We start from the raw sequence: 12,911 nt of genomic DNA, 5'->3' as shown, positions 1-12,911 counted from the left end.
CGCTGAGGTTTCTCCTCAAAGATGTTGCAAAGGTACCGACTGAACTTCAGTGCTGCCTGTGAAGGTTCAAAGAACTTCTCCTCACTGAACTTTCTCTTTATGGAAGCATCCACCGGGACCGGAGTAGTCTACCTTTGTCGGTGCGCTCCATCCTGGAAGCGATCCCGAGGCCTTCACCCTGCAAAGTTATTACTCTTTAAATTATTTTTTTGTCATGGCAGTGCTTCCTCTGCTTCTGAGGGCACAGTTGGAGTTAAAATCTTGAAGCGAACGTGTTTGTCTCCAGGAGCAGCTGTATTCCTGCACATTTTTTCCGTGCTATTGTTCCTCATGAGACCTTCCTATTTGCCGAGCAGGCAATACGTGAATAAACCCTGGCTGGGTTAATAATGGCATTGACAAAATCCTCAGATATCTTGTGCAAGCGCTACAGTTTGCATCCCTCAAGAAAAGGTTAACATTCAATGCAAAGATTAACCCTTTATTCGGCTCGCAATAAAATACAGTGGAATTGGCAAGGTTGAGTCATGACATCTCCACAAATCTGCTCAAAATCCAATTCCAATAAATGTTTCAATTGCAATTCATGGAAACTGAATGTGCGCTCAAGTCAGAATCAGAATCTCTGTAAAGTGACAACAATTATCTTGTAAATTTGACACACCGCAGAGAAGAGTAAGGATAGTAACCAAGTATATAAAATAAAGTTCCAAACAAATAGAGCCTGCCTCCCACCTGATGCACTGTGAATGCTGCAGTGTTAAAAATGGGTCAAGCTATCACTAAGGAAGCGGCAACTGCACCAAATCGCCCCTGATGGAAAGAAAGCGCGAAGTACTTCGAGTGGGAGAGGGCCCACTCATGCCAGGGACTCTGTTTTAGCGACGCCTAAAAGCTCCGGGCAACTGAAATGGTGAAAACGAGTTGAATCCTATTTTGTTCTCAGTCTTTACACGTTTTCAGCACATATCTGTAAACATTTTAAATGTATTTAAAAACAAATAAATGGGACCTTTCCCCTAGTTTGCCAGTTCTTTTTCCGTCCTTCCCCCCGTGTACTTTTTCATAAAAATATTTGCCATTCGATTTTGTCCGTTAAAAGTGCTTCCGTCCTTGCATCTAACCCTCCGTCCCTGTCCCGCGCAAAAAAATAAAAAAAATAAAAATATATCCCAGCATGATGAGAGGCACAGAGTTTTCGTAATTCTTAAACATTACCTAAAAGTCTTTAGCTGGCTAATTTCCTATTCACATCCACATACTCTAATTTTCGGACATCAAAACATACCTGATTGAAAGCCACTATAGCCAAATTTAGTAAGTATGACACGCCCACGCCGGAAAAATGGCTTGGCGGTGGTGGCATGTGTGCTCCTCCACCCCTCCACACCGGCCCGCTGCCTCAGGTCTGCGCCAAATACTACTGGAGGTGCAGAGGACTAGGCAGAGCCTCAGGGGGGATCGTCGATCGACAGTTAAAGCTCTTTGACAGACCTTGTGCAAAGCTAAATCTTTGCATCAGCTTCCAACCTCAGGAGAATTGAGGAATACATTGCTTCATTTTATTTTTTGAAGCAACCAGAATTCTTTTGCGTGTGCACGTTTTGTGAATGATGGCTTCGTCAACGTAAGCTTTCACACACCCTGCAAATACATTACCGGGTTTTAAGCGACAGCCACGCATTAACACCCATTGGTCAGTCCCCTTTGGCGGCTTTCAAATCGTACAGCGTCACCATGATGGATTGAAGTGGAAAATCAGAGTACAACTGAGAACCAGCGGGAAGTTGCCTCAGGGTGCTTGCTGGGCGGCCGTGAGGTAGCTGGTCGTCACTATGTCGGAATTAAAAAAAAAAAAAAAACGGAGGAAAACCTTTTCTCCAGGGCTACCAGGGCCACCTCATAATGCACTGGGGCCGGCAACAATACTGCTGACGTCCAGCTGAATTTCAACGGGGCCAACAGAACAAAGAGAAAACGGTAGCTACAAGATGCCCACTTTGTTAGGGAGATTAAGGAGAACTTTATCAACAAAGCTTATTTATATAATAAATGCTATTGAATATAAATGAGAATATTGCTTTATTCAAAATCACACACATTTGTGAAAAGGGAAAATAGCTAGAAAAATGCAATCAATACTTTGAGGAGCATATTTTTCCAGAATATATATATATATATATATATATATATATGTTTATGTGACCATACATTACCCCGAAAATAACAGAACTGGTTTAAAAATGGTATGGATTTTTTATTTTTATTTACCGTGGGTCAGATTTGACACATGTACAACCACATTGTCACTGTCACAGTGCTATCATTTTTCACACAGTTTTCCGTCACTCCTTTTTAAATTCTGCACAATATTTAGTTTCATGTCCAGTGTAAGAGCTCAATTGATTTTAAAAGGTGTCTGAATGGTATCTCTATTTACATCCTTTCAGGAAATCCAGCCGCATCTGCGTTTTGGCATCAAGGAAGACAACGACATGCAGCCCGCCCCCCCTCTGCCCCCGCGTACCAGCTTTGAAAAGACAATCACAGTTGTCCGGGGCAACCGTAGCCTTGGTATGTCCTCCGTCTTACTCATGGTGATGGTGTCTTGGTGCGTGTACATTGCGGGCATGGCCATAATGGCGATAATAGGCAGTGATGATGATGACCGCCCTGAAGAGGAATGGTGAAATGTTGTGGCTTTTATACCAGAGACTATATCATCACATTTGCATGTGTGTGGGTGTGTGTGTGTGTGTCTGTGTTGAAGTCAAACTAGTACATCAAATGAAGAAGAAAAAATCTGAGATGGAAAATCTTGGATGTTGACCTTTAAGGACCTATGTTGTCATGATGGTCCATTGTCCCTAACAAACTCGCTAAATCGATATTTTGCTCAAGGAAATGAAACTGCCCTTCATTTTCAATGCTAGTTTTGGAGCAGAATCAGAATCAGAAATCCCTTTATTGTCATTGTACTCAAGTGTGCAACGAGATTATATTATGTTGAATCGCTAATTTAATATCCAAAAAAAAATCAAGAATAATTTCCCTGTCATTGATTACAAAATTCTGAATATGGTGCAGTGCTGGCTGGTGCTTACTGTCTTTAAGCAGCCGTCGTCAACCCAAGCTACCCACTCTCCAAACAGCCTTTGAACTTCACAAAAGCACACGCCTGTGTTATGTACTCTTCCTGAACTCTTTTCCAAAGCCATCAGCGACGTAATAGATACAGTAATAAGCTTATTATATCAATAAATATGAATCTGCACAAATTCACCTCGTAATGTCTGATGCTGCATTCAGCGCTATCCGGCCCAGTGCTCAAAGAATAGATATTTCCTCTTTGTTCTTGTTTGGTCCCAAAGTCCCACACCGAGCGTTGTGTGCTTATAGCTGGCGAATTAAGTCGCACTCTAAACAGACACGATCGGCTTTGTTGCTCATTACTTTTTTTTTGTTCTTTATTTGCTGCACCGATTGATTTTAACAAAACAAGTCTACTCAGTTGTATTTATCCTCACTATTGTTGCTCATTATTGTCTAAAAAAACATCCAGATGTTCAAATATAGGCAAAAACTACGTCATGGCTTTATCATTTCTCTGACATTTTGAGTATTTAAGCAGCTTGTTTAGATTTGTTCTCAAAACAATTTTAACCACTTCAAATCGGTTGGCATTTAATTAAAAAAAAAAGACGAGTGGGGCCAGACACAAATAATACTCTTGGGAAAAGGGTTCATGCTCTAGCTCTGACACCCGTCTGACGGCGCAGTTGTGAACATTAATGTGTGTTTTCCGAAATCTGTTGAAGACCATCAGAAGGCTGGCCTGAAATCACCACTGAGTCTTTCGAGGGGCAGAATTTTTAATACGAACATAATTTTTAAGTCCAGGACCATTAAATAAGTGCCAAGGTTCAAACTTTAATGTGCTCCAGGTTCCCGGTCCCACTATTCCATGGATTTTTTTTTTTTGTCCTATAATAACTCATTAATGTTCTTTCTGAGTGTAATTCCACTTTCTGCCACTAGTTTAAATCCGCAAGAAGCGAGAACCTTTGTTTACCGCCTGATGATGGGGTGATGTGGGATGGCACCATACATACTTAAATTCTATATTTATCTTATTCATTTCTTAGAGTCGCTCTCAATATATTAAATATTTTAAATCTGTTGTAGTATCATAAAGTGTGATTAAAAACCTTGAAAAAAAAATAAGTGCCATAAATGCTAAAGAAATCACGCCTAGGGAGTATTTCTATATTGCGGATTTCACTTAATTTGCGTGGAATGTATTCCTGGACCGTAACTCGTACGGTGGAAGCGGGTTATCTCTTTTTAAACTATGGCGAGGCCTGTCAGGACTGACAAAGTAAACACAATCCAGTACAATATTTGGGGTATTTGAGCACCGACAAACAGCCCACCAAATGGATAGTTTAATGTTGCGTAAGAAAATAAAGTTGTTAATCTCGATTATACTCAAGTATCACTGCAATGCAGATAATAGTACAAATAGTAGATGATGAGTCTCTTCAAATAAATAGTAGACACGCGGTTATTTCATTAGTATTTACTAATTGTTGCCAGATCAATAGAGTCTTGAGTGGGCAGGGCAAATCGTGCACTTCATTCGCAATTCTTTGGTCGTCATCACATGTTTTTCCTTATCATCGCTGGCACTCGTTTTTGGTGAAATCACAAAAAAAAAAAAAAAACAGCAAAATCTTGCCTTATGTCATGCATGAAGGATTAAAAGGCATGGCAGGATATTAAACGATAGCGTTTCCAATGTACCTGTACACTGTAAAAAATAAAAATAAATAAATAATAAAAATAAAATCAAAAGTTGGTTGAACTTAAGTTGGACAAGTCAACTAAATGTTTTAAGTTTTGCTGTTGTGCAAATTGGCTTTTTCGCATTCCACAACAAAGAAATAAGAATTTACAAAACGGTTGTCCCTTATATCGGCCGCCCATCAGCAAATTGCTTTGGAGCAAACAACTCGCTTGCCTTGTTGTGCTTACTAACATTGTTGCCATAAATGTCAATAATTACTATTTTAAAATTGTTCCAACTTCAAACATTTTTTAGCCCAAGTGTATTTACATTTTATGTATATTTTCGGTGTTTAGCGAAATGCATTTATTGTATCATTATTGAAGACGTTACAGTATGTATTTACTGTATAATCTAACCTAGCAGGTGTGGTGCAGGATTTCAGTATAGTGTAGTACTTTTTATGATGTGTTTTTATATTAGGTGCCCTTTACGGTAAAACCTGTTACTTAGTGTTGTCAGTTTGTCCATTCTTGGAGATCAAACATATAGTACAATTTTTTTTAACAATATCCTAAGTATGGTTCGGTAAAGGTTGAATTTACTTCACCTTGCTCATTAAAAAAAAAAAGAATAATTATAAAGTTTTAATTCTAAAGTTTTTGTTTAGTTATAGTTGGCCTAATTGTAGCCCTTAAGTTTAATCAACTCGTAAGCAATTCAATTTTAACATCAGTATTATTTTTTTGGTAAAGTAATATCATCTGTGTCAGTGTTTCATTGGGGATTTTGAGAAATTCATCACTTTGTCATTCTCGTGTCATGTCTTTCAAATGTGTCTTCTGTTTTGTCCTGTCCACTTCGCTAGCTGTTCATTGTATTCCCATGCACTATGATTGTATTGTAATTTGAATGCAAAAATAATAAAATATTCATTTGATCAAAAATAAGCAGTCATTTCTTTGACCAGCTTCAAATTATTGTACGACCATAGTGTGGTGGATGTGTCTTCCATTAGACTGTGATGAGTGTGTATACGTGTGTGTGCGCATGATTTACCCACTCCTGTAATCAGCCTAGCACACCAACTGATAAAGCCGCAGCAGTCAAGTGTTTGTGCAAACCAGCATGTGCTACCCCTGCGGTCACCTGTGACCTCTGAACCCTGTGGGTGTGTGCGTGGGTGTTTTTGATACAGGTGCGAGTGCAAGGAGTGATGCTGTGTGAATGTCAAGCATGTGTAGCAAGCCGTGTTTGTGTGCTAATCTGCCTAGTGTCTGTCTTGATTATGCTGATTATGCCACTGTCAGGTGTCTGTTTGGACAACTGTCTGTCTGCTTGGCATGTGTTCAAAGACGCCTTAGAGAACCCTCCACTCACCTGTGTGTGTGCGCGTGTGTGTGTGCGCTCATGGACGTTGGCAGGGATGTCGGTGAGCGCTATCAAGGACGGCTCAGGCATGCTGGTGCGCAGTGTGGCCCCCGGGGGCTCTGTCAGTCAAGATGGCAGACTCGGGGTGGGTGATGCAATCTTGGCGATCAACGGTGAAGCTACGTCCAACCTAACCAATGCCATGGCCCGGTCTATGCTGCGTAGACACTCTGTCATTGGGCCGGAGCTCAGGTGAAGCATGCAGCATTTCCACACAGTGTTCCATTTTAAAAAAAAATATATATATTATTTTTACACAGCTCCTGACATAAAATTCAGGTTTCTTCTGAGTCACTTAGCCTTCACATAATATAAGTCATATACAAAGTGTAGAATAAAGACTCAAATGCATGACTGAACAATGGAATGTGTGTTTTAAACTGTTTAAAAAATGAGCAGCTCTTTATTTATAAGGAAGTGCCTCCCACAATTTGGAGAGAAGGACCAAAGTTGAAAAATATTTTTTTAGGTTGAAAAAGAAGGCACGCGTTACTGTTTCAAGATGTTACTCAAAAAGCATGATTTAATACAGGCGTGGGCAAACTACGGCCCGGGGGTCACGTGTGGACCATTAAACGTTTTAATCCGGCCCGCCAAACTTAAAAAAAAAATTAAGTGAATAAACCTTGTTTTATTTTTTAAATATTGTAGTTTTTCAAAGACATATATATTGTTGTAATGTTTTTGTTCACTTTCATTTCAAATTAAATGTATTTTTTTTCCTCCGATGAGGTGAGGTTACCAAAACACTCCATCCATCTGCTCCTGGTCCGGCCCCTCTGTCAAATTTTAGAACCCATTGTGGCCCGCCAATCAAAAAGTTTTCCCACCCCTGATCTAATAGGACCACACGGTTCGGATTCTGACGCAATAAACGTGTCTTTTGTTTCCACTCTACACTTCCGTTGAGTCACAAAGACTTTTTTTTTTTTTTGCAATGCTCATTTTTTATGGTCATTGTGAGAAAGAAGCAGGTGGTAACTTCCTCATTTTGTGCTCGAGTTACATCCTGACATTCACCAGTGGTCACCATAAAATGACCTCATCCATATTGGTCCATTAAGGAGGTTTGATCGCATGAGTTTTAACAAGGTGGCTATAATAAACTTTTAACGGGATCTTCCAGTATCATCACAGACTTTATATCGGGTTCTCACAAACAGTTGTAAAATTATACAATAACACAATATAATAAAACAATACTATCATAAAAACTGTTATTTTTAGTGTTAGTTCACAAACAGAACATTGTCAGTAATAACGTACAGCTAAATAAGGAACTTGAGTTGATTTGGCCGGTAGGTATTAAATCTGAAATTTAGCTTCAAAAGACAATAGAGCAACCACGGATTGATCTCACTATTAATATTCACTGTAAGAAAAACATTGCTTTAATTTGATTTATTTAGCATTTTAATTGACTTTTTCATGACATAATTCAGAACTCAAGTGTTAGATTACCATACACAGATTGATAACTATCTTATCTTAAACAAACTCACACATTATATATTACATTAATTTTCCTATGTAAGAAAAGCTATAATCTTGCAATAAATGAAATCCATGATCTAGAAAGTACTATTTGAATGCACTCTATAAGCATATTTTTATAGCATTATATATCCACTTTCTGCCATTCAGACAACAAAATAATTTGTGGCTTCCTACAATTTTATCAGCTTTGTGTTCAATTAAACTGTCCTGCATTTCACACTGGGTAGGTAAGTTTGTGAGTCTAGTATGACATTTTTCAAATATAAAATGGATCGTTTGGCTCATTAAAGTTTGAAAAACACTGTATTAGAAGAGAGGAAATAGTTTGTCACGCAAAAGCGTTTTATAGATATTGCTGGAAGAACACATAGTGAGTTTTCTGGTTGCGTTATCATCTGTAGAAAATGACTTCTCTTTTTTGGGTCATCCACACAATCTTCTCTTTTGCCATTACTGTTTACCCTTCTGTGGTCGCGTTCCAAAAAAATAAATGAATAGAAAATCCCAAACATGAATTAGCCACATTAGAGAGCTGTTTAAATATTCTGTATGTATAAATATTTTGTCCCTTAGCTCATTTGTTTTAAGGCTGTACTCACTGTGCCGATGCACCGCAGTCATATTGAATAAACTCAGACAATAAGATTTGAAGTAGTTCCTAAAGGCGTATTTGGTGAATTTTCCCCTCTCAGTTGTTGTTGTTCTGATTGAAGATGTCCCTCATCCCCATTGCACCGTGGCCCTGCAAAACACCCACTCACTCATTCCCTTCAACCGCTCTCATTCACTCTTGCTTGTACACACACGTGCAGCCTTTTAATGGCCTAACCTCCCAAAACACCTTTTTCCTGCTATGAGAAAAAAAAATCTCTGAATAATTCATCTCTCATCTCACCTTGAACACCGTTCTTCGGAATAAAGGAATGTTTTAAATAGCGACCCGTAGATGCTCACGAAGGTTGAGCACACACAAACTACACTCACACACAGACAGACACACAGACAGGCTCACACTGCCTCCTCCTGACAGCACCGCAGACAAACTTAGCAGGGGAGTGGAGGCAGATGAGCCTTCAAGTAAGACAGAAATGCAAGGGTGATGGCTTGTCATTATAAAAAGTTGCTTCTGCTGAGACAAGCCAGCCTGTCCACATGGCTCAGTCACAACAGTTTAGTAGCCACATATTCAATCTGCCATCATGAGTGGAAGCAGAAAATTGGCCCGTTCAGCCGATTCAAACAGCATGTTTGCTAGCAGATGGGAGGAAAGTGGGAGGGAGCATTTAATGGCTCCTTGACACCGCAGTTAAATAAACATGATGCATGTTAGTACAATTTGAGCTTTTAAAAACATTTTTAAATTTCAAAGTGTATCAGAAGTTAATCATCTTGATTATTCAATGTCATTAAGCCACTAAAACACTGCATAATTTAGACCAGCGGAATCTAAAAGTCAGGGGTTGAACTTTAACCAAAAAAAAAAAAATCTGCAAATGGCTTGTGCTCTGACAAAAATGAGGCGGTGGATTAGTGTATTCTTTTACATCATAAGCTCATCGTCCAAATATTTCTGACTCTATTTGCTCTCTGTGTGCATACGTAGCGAGCACTCATATTTTGATGTTTTTATTAGTGATGAGAAAATGAAGCTTCAAATTTGCTTCATGAACCAGTTGTGGTTTTTGACTGGAGTTGGCATTGTTGATTTAAAGGAAGGGGTTTAAGAAATGCCAGTTTGGTGTCCTTTCAGCCTTATATTGAACAGAGACTGCCATCGAGAGGGTTTGAGAAAAAAACTGGTTCATGAATCATCTGGAAGCCTCATTTTCCCGTCACTATTTATTTAATTTGTTCATCCATGTACATTCCTATTTGTAACTGTAGTATATTTTCATCCCATCCCCTCATTCCTAAAGTATAAATTATGTGCCAGCACATCAAGTGGATGAGCACCGTACCCGACTGTGTTTGCCTCCACTGGCATCCATCCTAGAAGACCCACCTCCCTCCCCCACACCACCAGAACAATCGTTGGCCAGATCCCCTGTCCAGTGTAAAACCCCAGGTCCAGATGTGACCGCAGGCAAAACAGCGTTCCTATTAGAAGACACAACCATAGTCCCTCGTGTGAGTCCAGATCCAGACTTGAGGTAATGCAAGCTCCACAGCTCCCAACCTATTATTCATGCTCACCTAATCCCGACCCAGTGCAAGATAAACCTGTCTCGGCTTTATGACTTTATTGGACCACGAGGCTGCTGTTCTATCACATATTGATATGTTTGCTGCAGAGAGGCTATGAAATGTGCAGCTATACATTACGGGGAATGTAAATTCTTTAATGTGTTCACCTTAGGAATTTATGAGTGTAACGCATCACACATCTTCACTTTCCCAGCAGCCTCACTCGTGCTAATGCGCTGAGTTATTATCTGGCGCTTTAATGACCCCTATCCATGAGTATGCTCAGTGCCAGTCTCCAGTCCATATTTTCTCCTTTCCGTCCTTTGTGGCTAGCATGCGTGTGTGTCTCTCTCTTTTCGCTCTCTTTCTCTTTCCCTCTCGCTCTCGCCGCCTTGCATGTTGAATCGCTTGAGTTATATTTAGCTGTTCGCTTATGGATCTCATTGCTGACTGTCAGCGAAAATGAATTGTTTCGCTTCTGTCTGTCCCCGCTTTCACTTCGTCTCCCTGACTCGTCCTCTCTCTCTCTCTCTCTCTCTCTCTCTCTCTCTCTCTCTCTCTCTCTCAACATCCGACACCGCCACCCGTCCTCAACACCCCCGGCCTCGCTCCCATTTCTCTCTGCAGCCTTTTCTTCACCACCATCTTTCAATACTTTGTCTCAGTGCTTTTTCTATCTCTTTCGCTCGGTCGGCTCTCTCGCCTCATTTTTTCCCCTCTCCTTCCTTGCCTTCATCCTGTCCTCACGCTCTCCCTTTTGGATGCCCCCCTCCCCTCTCTTTCAGACCAATTGAAACTATTTGTTCAGCCAACTTTCAGTCGAAGCAAAAAGGCTATAGGCTCATGGTGTGCAAATAGCAACACCATCACTCACCTCAACAGGCTTAATACAACCCCTCCACCGTTAAATATATTCATGAAAAAAATCTCTCACACACAAATACACTACCTCACTGTGACCTCACTGGATGAAAATTGAGTGTTTAAGGACTGTTTGAACTTTAAGTACGGTGCCCGCCAAGGATACTTTTTTAGCAGGACTTGCTTGGTGCTGCAGTTTCATTTTTTTCACTCATAGCGTTCTTTCTTAATCACTAATGAATAAAAAAGAAGACCAATCCAGCAAGGCCCAAAAGAAAATAATCCTGTTTTGATCAGTATGAAATTGATTAAATATTGTCTTTAGGAAGAATGTTTTTTTTTTTTTTAATGTTTGACCCAAATTATGAGTTTCAGTCCATTATTGTTGTAATGAGCAGTTAGTTTAATTGTTTTAATTCCTAACAAAGTTATAATGAAATGTGATTTCTTTTCTTTTCAAGCCTTTAAAATAATTTTACTTGTATTTTTTTTTTCAGTTTATCATAGAGACGGCAAATTTTCTTAAAATCTTGAATCACAAAATGTTACTTTGACTGTTGGGTAACTTGGCCTCTTAAAACAGGTTTTATTCGCAGAAAATGCATTTTTCCTTTAATGCCCGTCAAAAAAAAGAAAAAAAAAAAAGGATGCCAATTATTTCCGATGTTTAAGTACAATTATGTTTCTTCTCAGTCATCAGTGCCCCAAATCTCACCCTCCCATAAAGGAGGAGGAAAAACCAAAGGGTGAGGAGAAAAAGGAGGAGAATGGTATAGATGGCGATGTCCTGATAAAAGCGGATGCGAATGAAGAGGCAGAGGATCTTCATTCTCGCATCCCTGTTTCTTGGGATCAACCAAGAAGGTCAGTGAATCTTTGATGCGGCTTAATGTATCATTCCATTGATACGTATTCATATTAATCCAACACATTTCATTTTTTTATTTGGATTTCCTTTTATTCGCCTCTCTTGCCTTCAATATGTTCCGGTTATGTTCAAAACGCATTTTAGACTAAAGACATATTACTAACGCCCATCTCAAGCTGTTCTTATGGTATTTATGACTGCATCCCACTTGGATAAATCTCATAAGCTGCACTGTGTGCAAAGAGCCGCTTTTGTGCGTCTCCCCTCGGCAGGTATGATATTCTATTGTTTTGACTTAATCTGTAAGACTCAGCCCAAGGCGGCGAGTACAGAAAGCTGAAAGAGCGAAAATAAATAGCACTGGATTAATTGTCCTTCTTGTAAATGTTCACTGTACTGTTTCAAGCCAAGTAGGCCTCCATCAGGCAGAAAGGGGGGAAATACATTTACACAATTCCCACGCAAGTTTGGCATTCTAGAGTGCTGTCTTTTCAAGGTTTGAAAAATGATATTTCATAAAGTGCTTTAAAGTGCAGGAAATGAACATTTTAAATTATTTTAAAGTTGCTTGCTTTCTGACACTGCCATTTGTTTCCAAGTTGCATGGTTAAAATAAAACATACAGGTCGGCCTATCACAATAATTGCTATATTGATTTAAAATAATAAAATCAACACGCCGGTTTTATCTAGACTAGATCAATCGTCATACACGTTTTTTTTTTGTTTTTTTTACATACGTCATCAAAATTCTGTCACTCTGCTTCATGCCCTTTCCTGTCAGTTAACTTTCTCACATCACACATATGCACACACTAGCACACACACACACCCAGACAGATGATGCCAACAATGAAGTTCACTCCTAATGCCAGAGTGCCGGTGTGGGAACAATTTGGATTCATGCCCATCTCTGTGTATTTTACTGCGTTACAGCGTGCATCTTACGCGAGCTCCAGGCCAGTCCCTCGGTATTAGCATTATGGGAGGCAAAGGAATGGGCCAGAGGCTGAGCGGTGGCGAGATGATGAGGGGCATCTTCATCAAGCACATCAGCTCTGATAGCCCAGCAGCAGATAACCGCAGCATCCACGTTGGAGACAGGATATTGGAGGTATGATTTTGTGCGTGTGAGGTGACTTGTATGCAGCGAGAGAGCGAGAGAGAGAGAAGTTCAAGCTACAAAAAATGCACAACTTGTGCTTTTGAACCACACTTGTGAAAATGCAAATAAAATAAAGAAAATATGAGCTATGTTGGTCAAACTTCATCTCTTCCTAAATAT

General features: G+C 39.7%; 1 protein-coding gene across 5 annotated transcripts in view; it reads left to right on the top strand.

Annotated features, from left to right (window-relative positions):
• The window catches only part of LOC148332306 (multiple PDZ domain protein), a 45,441-nt gene that overhangs the window by 17,946 nt on the left and 14,584 nt on the right, over window positions 1-12,911 (top strand). For 4 of the 5 annotated variants that reach the window (XR_015844618.1, XM_088302238.1, XM_088302237.1 and 1 more), the window contains exons 19-23: window positions 2,451-2,574; window positions 6,211-6,409; window positions 9,631-9,864; window positions 11,453-11,623; window positions 12,563-12,740. Coding sequence is in view for 4 of the 5 variants with exons in the window: in XM_088302238.1 (XP_088158364.1) it covers window positions 2,451-2,574; window positions 6,211-6,409; window positions 9,631-9,864; window positions 11,453-11,623; window positions 12,563-12,740 (906 nt within the window). In the remaining variant the exon portion in view is untranslated. The remainder of the gene's footprint in view (window positions 1-2,450; window positions 2,575-6,210; window positions 6,410-9,630; window positions 9,865-11,452; window positions 11,624-12,562; window positions 12,741-12,911) is intronic. The other variant, XM_088302239.1, reaches the window with a different exon arrangement.

The sequence above is a fragment of the Idiotropiscis lumnitzeri genome, chromosome 8 (assembly GCF_059441095.1).
Source record: "Idiotropiscis lumnitzeri isolate Australia: NSW breed Sydney's pygmy pipehorse chromosome 8, RoL_Ilum_1.0, whole genome shotgun sequence".
Lineage (NCBI taxonomy): Eukaryota > Metazoa > Chordata > Actinopteri > Syngnathiformes > Syngnathidae > Idiotropiscis > Idiotropiscis lumnitzeri.
The sequence above is the reverse complement of the archived record's forward strand: the minus strand, read 5'-3'. Positions and strand labels throughout refer to the sequence as shown.